We start from the raw sequence: 13475 nt of genomic DNA on the forward strand, positions 1-13475 counted from the left end.
GATTTGATACCAATAGCGTTGTAGGCCTACTGATATTCAAATACATTTAGAATTCTGGACTTTTACCTGTAACAGAGTATTTCTAGATTGCAGTATTGCTACTTTTAACATAAACATAAAGATAACATAATAATATTAATAATAATGCACACCCTCTTTTAAACAAGTGTAATGCTTAATTGGGTCATCCACTCACAGTGCACTGACGTGACACACGGGGCGTATTTAAACGTGACACACGGGACGTATTTAACCAGATCAACAGAGAAGTGTAGCTCAGAACACAAAGAGAGAAGAGATTTAGAAGGAACTTCATCCAGATACAGAGACGACACCATGCTGGGGTTGATGAACTTGATGTTGCTGCTGCTGGGCTGCCTGTCTGCCCTGTGCAGAGAACCTGTCCCGTCTGCCGCTCCAGAGGTAGGATTGGCACCTTAGAGTAAGATTGGCACCAGCATGACATTAACGACTCATTAACTGTCATGCAAATCCGGCTGGCACTGGCTCCGAACCCATCTGCTGGCCAACCGGCAGAATGGCACTTAAACTGTTTTTAAACGTTTGTGTTTTTGCATTCGTTACTGGAAAGTTGACCGTACAGTTTGAGTTTACCTTTTAAGACTTTGTAAACAGAAATGACCTAAGGGGCAGATATATGACATTAAGAACCTTATATTTTGAATACAAAGCAATAGGCTACTGCCTCATCAAAGTTGGTGGTGTCTGGTGTGACTTATATAATCAATTGGGGGGAGAGATGGTGGGGTTAGTTGCTTTAGCAGACAGTTTAAGGGTCCAATGGAGTTAAGGGGTTTTGTCCAAAGCGTTTTTTTACTACTTTCCATTGGTGCAATATTTTCGAAACCACACAGACGTAGCTGCAATTTGCAACTCTAGATTTTTTTTATAATGGGATGAATCTAGAGTTGCAATACCCTCCATTGACTCCCCACTCATCCAAGTTGGTTTGCGATCTGCTTGTCTTAAAGTACGTTAAACTCACCAACATTGCAGCTGTAGTCCAAGCTTGAATTATCCTCTTTCAATCTGCAGGGCTTGTTTTTCATAAAAATCCACCATAGAGATGTTATGAGCTACTTTCTGTCAGGACATCCTCTGCAGGTGATTCTTTTTCTAAGTGTTGCAGTTTGGAAGCACTCGTTTTTGTTAACGGGTCGCGCTGCTGCCTCCTGCATTATGTGCAAATTCGAAACAGGTGGTACGCATGGAGTTCAGTGACATACGACGAGTACTTCCAAACTCCAGCACTTTAAAAAAGAATCACCTGCACAGATTTTCAGACAGAAAGTAGCTCCTAACATGTCTATGGTGGATTTTCATGAAAAACAATCTCGGCAGATTGAAAGAGGATAATTCAAGCTTGGACTACAGCTGCAATGTTGGTGAGTTTAACGTTGTTTAAGACAAGCAGATCACAAACCAAATTGGATGAGTGGGGAGTCAATGGAGGGTATTGCAACTCTAGATTCATCCCATTATAAAAAAATCTAGAGTTGCAAATTGCGGCTAACACAGACGTTCATCGTCCGATCACATGACTGTGATCAGACGATGAACTGTACCATGCGTACCCACAGTAGACCGAGCAGCAGCCTCCACCGGCGCTTAATTGTTCTTGCTTAATGTAAATCGCTCTGGATTAAGAGCGTAAATGCCTGAATTGTAAATTGTCGCCAGGAGAACATCTACACTGTGCTGAGGGACATGAGCGTTGAGCTGCTTAACATCCAGGAGGAGCTGAAAGCCACACAGCATAAGGTGCACGTTCTACAGAAGCACAATGAAGGTCTGAGGAACACAAATCTACTTGTGTGTTCATACATACTGTAGAGCTGATAATATTAACCTACAGGAATGATTATTTATCCTGTTACATGTGTGTTTAATTTACAGACAGACGAGTGGCTTTCTCAGCCTCTCTGTTGGCCTCTGGAGATGGATACACAGGACCTTACAATGTTGAGACTACCCTGACCTACAAACATGTCATCACCAATGTTGGTAATGGATATAATGAAATCACAGGTACGATGAATTGTAAATGATGCATAAAAAGATCATGTAAAGTGTAAACGGGGTTACATAATATTATGTTGGTTGTAATAGCCTGCAAGACAAAGTGAGAAGTCAAACTAAATCGAAGAATTCTCCAAACACAGGCTTCTTCACTGCAGCAGTTCGAGGCGTCTACCAGTTCAGTTTCTTCCTCCATGGTCATGGAGGAAGTCATCCCATTGCAGCTAGACTGCTTAGAAACGGCCAGGCTGTAGTTTCTGGGTTCTGCTAACTCATCCAATGGAGCCTCACTGCTGCTGGAGGCTGGGGATGAAGTCTGTGTGAAACTAATGCCTAATAAAAGAATATATGATGATGCAGGGAACTACAATACATTCAGTGGTCACCTGCTGTTTACCATGTGAGGAATAATTGTTTACATGCAGAGGTGGGAAAAGTACGTAAATGTTTTACTAAAGTAAAAGCATAAATACTGCAATCTTTAACTACGTTTATCTATTAACATATAAAGTATTGATCAGATGTTCTATATTGTCTTCTCACTCAAATAATTATATTGGTTGAATAAATGATATTGATAACCCAACATGTTTCTGTGCAAAATCTACAGGCTATTGTAGGGCTGCTGTATCCCATGGCATAGGTTGAACAACAAGGCCTTTATTTTAACACTGTTCTTTGTTTTACGGCATTTCATAACTGGAAAAACAGTTCCCGCAGAAACTGCTGAAAACCCACAATGTGTATGATGTACAGTAGAAAATGTATTAAAGATGAGAAATAAATAAAATTTGCAACAAAAGTGAACTGTGGTGGAAATGGTGATGTCATCACTGCTGCCCAGGAAGTGGCAGGTTTGTATGTGTTGCCCAAGAGGAAAATAAGCAAGAGAGGCCAACTTTGCTTTACTTCCCGACCGTATCTGCGTGAGGTGGGCGGTAACATTATTAGGAGACGGGAAGAATGTTGGCGTCTATTCATTTCTAATAAGAGAGTGAACGTGAAGTGAACACAGCTTCTGAACCATTCCTTAACTCCATGGTCACTGAACTAAATACTGGACCTGATTATCACAAGGCACACAATATTTACAAGATATTCATAGTAAAAGGGCTTCTTTTAGCGAGACAAATCAGGAGAAAATCTACTTTGTTAAAGGACCTCTTCATATAATAAGTACTCTCTAATCATGAAAAAATGGTGCAATTTATTTTTTCTACTCTCTGTGTCTCAGGAGGGCTGTGGGCAGTTGAGAAACCGTCTTCCAGTGACCATCGATGGGGAATACAAGCTAATAGAAACTACAGGCATTCTAGTTCTGAAAAATTGCAATTAGTGCAACTTTCGTTCTTTTTTTTTTTACTTTATCACACAGAACTATGGCTTTTTTGTGTCCATATCACTATGCCCAAAAAATAGTTCCATGTGATGGAGGGGTCAAAGTTGAACGAAAGTTGCGCTAATATTTTAGAAATGGGCAACAATACAAATTACATTCGTTTTGTGGATTAATTTACTTTTACTGCGTGGCCCCAGCGCCCCCCACAAAATGACCGGAACTACTTAATATTCACCAAAACCAGAGCAGAACTCCCACCACGGGACTCGGGCAATCAATTAATACAGTTGCAACCACTATATCAATAGCAAGTATTTCATACAACTTAGTTAAAAAAATCTGAACTATCCCTTTAAAGTATCATGCTATTTATTTTCTCTCATTGTCGTCTCAGTTCAATAAAGCTAGTGGTTGGTTGTTGGTTGTTGAACAAAATGATCTCGCAGCATTTGTCTCTGTACTGCATCTTATCCTTAGTCTAAAGGCTGCTGCATTCCATGACAGGAGGCCTTTATTTTAACAGTGTATCTCTTTATTATTATAATAATAATAATGTCAGGATATTGATCATAATTGATGGCCTGTCACATTTCCACCAGCCAGCGGCCAGCCATGTGTAATCCTCTTGCACTTCTGATCACATGACTCTGGATCATCCTGTGAGCCCTAGAAAACTTTAATTTTGTCACACTAAACCCGGGTGTATTTTACCTGATATAATACATTCCAAAAAACATATTTCTCATCAAAATATGAAATTACAGTAATTTACTTTTGGTACTTTAAGTACATTTTGATTTGATACCAATACCTTTGTACTGTTATTCATTATATATACATTTCGAATTCTGGACTTTTACCCTGTAACAGAGTATTTCTATATTGCAATAATTGCAGTATTGCTACTTTTACTTAAGTATAACATAATACTAATAATAATAACTTTATATAGCACCTTTCTAGGCATGAGCCACAAAGTGCTGCACAGGAGTAAAAACAAGACAATTCACACCAACAAGTGTAATACTCGATTGCATGGATCGTCCACTCAGTTAACAATTTGTATTGAGTTTGTGCTTGAAATGTACTGTAATTCTGCAAACTGTTAATAAATATTTCAATCAATCAATCAATCAAAACAGAACATGCTTGCACTGACGTGACACACGGGGCGTATTTAAACGTGACACACGGGACGTATTTAACCAGATCAACAGAGAAGTGTAGCTCAGAACACAAAGAGAGAAGAGATTTAGAAGGAAGTTCATCCAGATACAGAGACGACACCATGCTGGGGTTGATGAACTTGATGTTGCTGCTGCTGGGCTGCCTGTCTGCCCTGTGCAGAGAACCTGTCCCGTCTGCCGCTCCAGAGGTAGGATTGGCACCTTAGAGTAAGATTGGCACCAGCATGACATTAACGACTCATTAACTGTCATGCAAATGCGGCTGGCACTGGCTTCGAACCCATCTGCTGGCCAACCGGCAGATTGGCACTTAAACTGTTTTTAAACGTTTGTGTTTTTGCATTCGTTACTGGAAAGTTGACCGTACAGTTTGAGTTTACCTTTTAAGACTTTGTAAACAGAAATGACCTAAGGGGCAGATATATGACATTAAGAACCTTATATTTTGAATACAAAGCAATAGGCTAGGCTACTGCCTCATCAAAGTTGGTGGTGTCTGGTGTGACTTATATAATCAATTGGGGGGAGAGATGGTGGGGTTAGTTGCTTTAGCAGACAGTTTAAGGGTCCAATGGAGTTAAGGGGTTTTGTCCAAAGCGTTTTTTTACTACTTTCCATTGGTGCAATATTTTCGAAACCACACAGACGTAGCTGCAATTTGCAACTCTAGATTTTTTTTTATAATGGGATGAAGCTAGAGTTGCAATACCCTCCATTGACTCCCCACTCATCCAAGTTGGTTTGCGATCTGCTTGTCTTAAAGTACGTTAAACTCACCAACATTGCAGCTGTAGTCCAAGCTTGAATTATCCTCTTTCAATCTGCAGGGCTTGTTTTTCATAAAAATCCACCATAGAGATGTTATGAGCTACTTTCTGTCAGGACATCCTCTGCAGGTGATTCTTTTTCTAAGTGTTGCAGTTTGGAAGCACTCGTTTTTGTTAACGGGTCGCACTGCTGCCTCCTGCATTATGTGCAAATTCGAAACAGGTGGTACGCATGGAGTTCAGTGACATACGACGAGTACTTCCAAACTCCAGCACTTTAAAAAAGAATCACCTGCACAGATTTTCAGACAGAAAGTAGCTCCTAACATGTCTATGGTGGATTTTCATGAAAAACTCTCGGCAGATTGAAAGAGGATAATTCAAGCTTGGACTACAGCTGCAATGTTGGTGAGTTTAACGTTGTTTAAGACAAGCAGATCACAAACCAAATTGGATGAGTGGGGAGTCAATGGAGGGTATTGCAACTCTAGATTCATCCCATTATAAAAAAATCTAGAGTTGCAAATTGCGGCTAACAGACGTTCATCGTCCGATCACATGACTGTGATCAGACGATGAACTGTACCAGGCGTACCCACAGTAGACCGAGCAGCAGCCTCCACCGGCGCTTAATTGTTCTTGCTTAATGTAAATCGCTCTGGATTAAGAGCGTAAATGCCTGAATTGTAAATTGTCGCCAGGAGAACATCTACACTGTGCTGAGGGACATGAGCGTTGAGCTGCGAAACATCCAGGAGGAGCTGAAAGCCACACAGCATAAGGTGCACGTTCTACAGAAGCACAATGAAGGTCTGAGGAACACAAATCTACTTGTGTGTTCATACATACTGTAGAGCTGATAATATTAACCTACAGGAATGATTATTTATCCTGTTACATGTGTGTTTAATTTACAGACAGACGAGTGGCTTTCTCAGCCTCTCTGTTGGCCTCTGGAGATGGATTCACAGGACCTTACAATGTTGAGACTACCCTGACCTACAAACATGTCATCACCAATGTTGGTAATGGATATAATGAAATCACAGGTACGATGAATTGTAAATGATGCATAAAAAGATCATGTAAAGTGTAAACGGGGTTACATAATATTATGTTGGTTGTAATAGCCTGCAAGACAAAGTGAGAAGTCAAACTAAATCGAAGAATTCTCCAAACACAGGCTTCTTCACTGCAGCAGTTCGAGGCGTCTACCAGTTCAGTTTCTTCCTCCATGGTCATGGAGGAAGTCATCCCATTGCAGCTAGACTGCTTAGAAACGGCCAGGCTGTAGTTTCTGCCTGGGAAAGTCAACCTAAGGGTTCTGCTAACTCATCCAATGGAGCCTCACTGCTGCTGGAGGCTGGGGATGAAGTCTGTGTGAAACTAATGCCTAATAAAAGAATATATGATGATGCAGGGAACTACAATACATTCAGTGGTCACCTGCTGTTTACCATGTGAGGAATAATTGTTTACATGCAGAGGTGGGAAAAGTACGTAAATGTTTTACTAAAGTAAAAGCATAAATACTGCAATCTTTAACTACGTTTATCTATTAACATATAAAGTATTGATCAGATGTTCTATATTGTCTTCTCACTCAAATAATTATATTGGTTGAATAAATGATATTGATAACCCAACATGTTTCTGTGCAAAATCTACAGGCTATTGTAGGGCTGCTGTATCCCATGGCATAGGTTGAACAACAAGGCCTTTATTTTAACACTGTTCTTTGTTTTACGACGTTTAATAACTGGAAAAACAGTTCCCGCAGAAACTGCTGAAAACCCACAATATGTACAGTAGAAAAATGTATTAAAGATGAGAAATAAATAAAAATTGCAAGAAAAGTGAACTGTGGTGGAAATGGTGATGTCATCACTGCTGCCCAGGAAGTGGCAGGTTTGAATGTGTTGCCCGGAGGAAAATAAGCAAGAGAGGCCAACTTTACTTTACTTCCCGTATCTGCGCGAGGTTGGCGGTAACATTATTAGGAGACGGGAAGAATGTTGTAGTCTATTCATTTCTAATAAGAGAGTGAACGTGAACACAGCTTCTGAACCATTCCTTAACTCCATGGTCACTGGACCCGATTATCACAAGGCACACAATATTTACAAGATATTCATAGTTAAGGGGCTTCTTTTAGCGAGACAAATGAGGAGAAAATCTTTGTTAAAGGACCACTTCACCACTTCTTCATATAATAAGTACTCACTAATCATGAAAAAATTGCGCAATTTATTTTCTACTCTGTCTGTGTCTCATAGGAGGGCTGTGGGCAGTTGAGAAACCATCTTCCAGTGACATCATTGATGGGGAATACAAGCTAATCGAAACTACAGGCTTTCTAGTTCTGAAAAGTTGCAATTAGTGCAACTTTCTTTCTTTTTTTACCCTAACTATGTTTTTTGTGTCCATATCACTACGCCCAAAAAATAGTTCCATGTGATGGAGGGGTCAAAGTTGACCGAAAGTCGCGCTAATATTTTAGAAATAGGTCAACAATACAAATTTGTTTTGTGGATTAATTTACTTTTACTGCGTGGCCCCAGCGCCCCCCCACAAAATGACCGGAACTACTTAATATTCACCAAAACCAGAGCAGAACTCCCACCACGGGACTCGGGCAATCAATTAATACAATTGCAACCACTGTATTAATGGCAAGTATTTCATACGACTTAGTTAAAAAAAAACCTGAACTATCCCATTTATGTTCTCTCATTGTCGTCTCAGTTCAATAAAGCTATAGTGGTTGGTTGTTGGTTGTTGAACAAAATGATCTCGCAGCATGTCTTTGTACTGCATCTTATCCTTAGTGTAAAGGCTGCTGCATTCCATGACAGGAGGCCTTTATTTTAACAGTGTATCTCTTTATTATAATAATGTCAGGATATTGATCATAATTGATGGCCTGTCACATTTCCACCAGCCAGCCATGTGTAATCCTCTTACACGTCTGATCACATGACTCTGGATCATCCTATGTGAGCCCTAGAACACTAAACTTTAATTTTGTCACACTAAACCCGGGTGTATTTTACCCGATATAATACATTCCATAAAACATATTTCTCATCAAAATATATGAAATTACAACAATACATTGGTAACCTGACTTGAACTGTGATTGTTGTCCTGCTGAGCATTGTCTTATGGATGAAATAATGACAACTAAAAGTACTGCAGTTCTCTGAAAGCAAGTTTAGATAAGATTAATACTAGTGACAATGGCCTGCTGGGTTAACGTGTGTTAATAATAAATATTAATAATATCTCAAACTTATATAGCGCTTTTCTGAGTACGGTCCAAAGGCGCTTTACATGGGGGGCTTTACAGAGGTAACAACAAATAAAAACCACTTTATTAGAAAAAAAGGGGAAAAAAACACTAAAAGCTAAAGAACATTAAAAGACAGTGAAAAGAGTTAGCTAGGGAAGGCACTACGAGCTACGAGCTTGTAGGTCTGCTATTTTTGAAAAATCAAAGAACGACTGACATAGAAACATAGCTTTTTCAGAAAACTGTCGTGATATAGAAGACATTTGTAGAATCGTTCCCAGGTAAAAATGGGTTAATGATCATATAGTTGGTGATGTATTTAAACAGGCCAACAGAGACAGCAGCTCCAAACAGCAGAGTGAAGAGCTTCAGAACGACTGCATCCACATACAGAGCCACAATGCTGTCATGTGTGGCCTTGTTGTTACTGTGGCGTTGTGTAGCCTGCTGTTGCCGGGGCGGCTGTGGCTCAGGAGGTAGAGCAGTACGTGGTCCGATGATCCGTGGGTCGGCGGCTCGAATCCCGGCTCCTCCTCCTGTCTACATGTGGAAGTGTCCTTGGGGGCGAGACACGGAACCCCACACTGCCCCCAGTGAGCTCGTCGGTGTGTGAATGTGGGAAGTGAGGACGCTGCGCAGGCGTCGACTGTTTGCCGCTTCACCTCCCAATGTGTGAATGAATGAACCTTCACCTCCAAATGTGTGAATGAATGAACCTTCACCTCCCAATGTGTGAAGTGAGGACGTGAGGTGTCGTGGGAACCACTGGTTCAGAAGGCATTTGCAGAATCTACCTCAGGTGTGTTGATGGGTTCAGTTCCTGGCAGCAACACACCATGTTTACTATTATATTTAATTAATCTTCTTACTGGAAACTCTGAGCTGTGTTTGGAATGTGGACCGACAAGAGGATTCCTGACAGGAGCCATGATTGACAGCTGTTACAGTAACATCGCAGCTCACATTGTTTTGTGTGCGTGCGTGCATGTGCGGGGTTCTTTGGGGACTTGTTGGACCCCTAGCTGCCCTTTTGCCTCAAAGTGCCCCTCCCCCCAAACAATATAGTGACATATTTAATTTATATATTTTAATGTTTACATTGTAAATTCGTAATGAGAAGGGTATTGCTTATATTTTACTGTCCAATGACATGGGCCAGGTTATTGTGGAACAAGCTTGCTCCATTAGCAGGAGACGTCCAATGTAGGCCCACTACATTTCTGCTGTGAAATGTATACGGCTCGAGGAACGGACTGACCCCATGAGAAGACCACTACCAAGAGGGACGGACTGCCTGCCTGCCTGCCTGCCTGCCTGCCTGCCTGCCAGCCATACTTCACAACACGTCCCTGCACTGTAGGGGTCAAGATAACACTTGTGAGGAAAACCTAACCATATTGTTTTCTTATCTTCCATATCACGTCGTCCATGTGTCATTACTTACTGTACTGTACTGTACTGTACACGTTCAGGTACTTTCTGTTTTGAAATGCTTTTTATGTAATGCTTTTATATAAATGCTTTTAGTTTTCACTGACGAAAACTAAATGGAAACTAAGCTATGACGACTGAAACTAAGATTAAATATATTAACAAGTGGACAAGAGATCCAGTATAAGTCATTTTACACTTGGTTGCATGCTGAAAATAGCAGATCTACAAGCTCACAACGCGTCGCAGCACGATGCGTTGTGAGCTTATAGATCGGCTATTTTCAGCAAGTGTAAAATCAGCCATAATGAAGGCCTAAATCCACTGTAGATTTAGTCGACTAAAATCTTATGATATATTTAGTCGACTAAAACTAGACTCACACTAAAACATTCCGGGTGACTAAAATGTGACTGCATGAAACTAAATGAAAACTTTTCAAGAGACTATGACTAAAGCTAAATGAACACTATTCAAGAGACAATGACTAAAACTAAAATCAAAATGTTGCCGCCATAAACAACACTGATGTTCAGTGTACATGTTCTGGGGTGGGTGGGGGCTGGTTGTTGGGTCATACATGTTCTGGGGTGGGTGGTGGTGGGTTGGGTCATATAATAATGTGTGTGATGTACTTTGGAACGCTCTCTAATCTGTAGATATTAGATAACTCAACAGTAAAGATTACAACAGCACTGCTGTCCAGGAATGTGTAAGCCTAATAAAAGACTGATAAAACGCTGTGTCTCTGTCGATACTATACATGTTTTTAATGTGACAATAAATACATATATCATCTTTTCTGTCGCTCGCGTGGTGGAGACCTCTAATGTCCAACAACTTAAATAAATGCAACCTGTGTGCATGTGTGCGTGCATGCGACCATGCATGCGTGCTTCATCTGCCTCTCGGGTCAGTCAATGGTGTGAAAAGACCCCTGGATGATTACATTTCAATCAGAGAGAGAGAGAGAGAGACCATCATCACTCACTCACTCACTCACTTCCTCCGCCTGTAATCAGTGAGCAGGCTGTTTATCGTTGGGGAAATAAAATGCTTTTTAGCAGGAAATGACTTTTATTAAATATATCGAGACACCTAGCTATACGGAGCACGTCCAATAATCTCTCTCTCTCTCTCTATCTCTCTCTCTCTCTCTCTCATTTCCTGGGCAGTGAGTGAAGCGATGCTCGGCTGCATGGGATCAAGGCAGGTGGGCAGTGGTACTGTAACCTGGGTACTGTAAACTGAAGTAACTTAGTACATTTACCCATTTACACCTGAGAAAAGATTCTACAAAATGTCTTCTATAAATCACGACAGCTTTCTGAAGAACTCTATGTTTCTATGTCAGTGGTTCTCAACCTTTTTCATGTCAAGGACCCCCAGATTTATATGTAGGCTTTAGCCGACCCCCATCTGAACATATGTTCAGAAGCAAAGATTTGAGTTAAAAAATAATATATATTCAAAGATAGACCACATTTTCACGATCTTTCCAAAAATAGCAGATCTACAAGGTCCTAGCGCGGCACCGAGTGCCGCACTACGATTTCAGCCCCCTGCCTCTCTAACACTCTCCGCACGTCCCCGATCACAATTTACAATTTACAGTTTAGGCATTTAGCAGACGCTCTGGATCCAGAGCGACTTACATTAAGCAAAAACAAAAGCATGTCATACATCACATATATAAAAAGTAGTTATCATGAATCATGTATAAACTAAGAACGTAATAGTGGAGTATCTATGTCAACTATACATACTATACTATTATTATATATTATACAATATACATATATATACTATATATATACATACTATAAAGTGCTATGACTACATAAAATGCAATTCTAGTGCTGTCTACGTAACGAGCTATAAGTCTGTCTAAAATACTATATGCCATACCGCCATACCATACATATGCCATATGCCGTACCATTTGAGTACAATTTGAAGTATTTTGACTTTACTCAAGTGCATTTCCAATACTACTCCACTACACGTCACTGACGTGATCGGAAGTCGGGGGGGCCGAACCAGGGCATGTATCTATACCTCAAAAACAGTACTTGAGTAAATTAAATGTACTTTACACCACTGATAGTAACTGACCGGGCCTACGATACTGCACATGCATCACTTTGCAATAGGCGTGGTGCACAGACACACAGACACAGACACAGACACAGACACACACACACACACACACACACACACAGACACAGACACACACACACACACACACACACACACACACACACACACACACACACACACACACACACACACACACACACACACACACACACACACACACACACACACACACACACACACACACACACACACACACACACACACACACACACACACACACACACACGAGATGGTGTGGAGAGCATGATATTACATAATGTAGCCCTTATTTATGGCGTGCATATTCAGATAAGTTGTTGCTTGGCAGCTTTTGCAGGTATGAGAGAGAGAGAGAGATGAAAAGCCAAACTGTGGTGATAAGACCGGCCGGTCGGCCGTGCTGCCATACTCAACACAAAAAGGAGAATTCCGGGACAAGCCGTTTTCTTTAGACATTTAGCAGGCGCTCTTAATCCAGAGTGTTTTACAGTAAGCAAGAACAACACATGATGCGAAGAGCCCTGGGTTAAATGACTGATGACAGAAGAATTTAAAAATGATACGCAAAGTCAATCCAAATGTGAGACGCATAAAATCCCTGCATGGCTTGAGAAGTGGCATTCTCCAAAAATAAATAAAAATAAATACATTAATGCAGAATATGCAATTACAAATAAAACATTAGACAAAAAAACAAAACAATATGGACTGAATATAACAATTAAATGGTATGCGTATGCCTAAACTGAATGGCAAATCGAGTGGCAAAATGATGGAGTGTAATGTCGTTTATCGTCGTTTAATGCGATCACATTCAAGTTTTCCGTTTGGATGTCTGTCGAGGCCAGGAAGTCGTTTTTTGACACTCATTAGGTGTTCCTACATAACTTCCGGGTTTGATGATGATGTCACGCGCATGCCCTCTATTAAAGAAAACAATAGTAAAAGTCGAATGGACCCATGGGTTCATTTGGCAGACCGGATGGGAAGTATTTGGTAGAGAAGGGATTTTAGAAGCTTCTTGGTAAATGGTAAATGGTGCATTCATATAGCGCCTTTATCCAAGGCACTTTACATACATTGTGCATCAATTCACACATTAGCACACACATTCATACACAGATGGCGGCGGAAACCATGCAAGGCACCAACCAGCACCTCAGGACCAAGTAGGGTCTCAGTGTCTTGCTCAAGGACATTTTGACACTAACTCTGAGGGAGAATTAAATCACAATCCTCATCATTCTTTCTCCACACTGGGAGAAAAACAGCATCTGAAA

At 40.7% G+C, this 13475-nt stretch overlaps 1 protein-coding gene across 1 annotated transcript; it reads left to right on the forward strand.

Moving 5' to 3' along the window:
* Positions 1-305: 305 nt before the first annotated feature.
* LOC310870691 (uncharacterized protein) lies at positions 306-9125 on the forward strand (the record flags this gene model as incomplete). Its single annotated transcript, XM_083781964.1, has 9 exons — positions 306-423; positions 1702-1810; positions 1918-2049; positions 2184-2237; positions 4597-4754; positions 6035-6143; positions 6251-6382; positions 6517-6707; positions 9069-9125. The coding sequence occupies exons 1-9, from the start codon at positions 337-339 to the stop codon at positions 9123-9125; spliced, it is 1029 nt and encodes a 342-aa protein (XP_083638090.1). The 5' UTR covers positions 306-336.
* Between the last annotated feature and the right edge of the window lie 4350 nt (positions 9126-13475).

This window comes from Protomyctophum parallelum, assembly GCF_964188405.1.
Source record: "Protomyctophum parallelum genome assembly, chromosome: 14".
Taxonomy (NCBI): domain Eukaryota; kingdom Metazoa; phylum Chordata; class Actinopteri; order Myctophiformes; family Myctophidae; genus Protomyctophum; species Protomyctophum parallelum.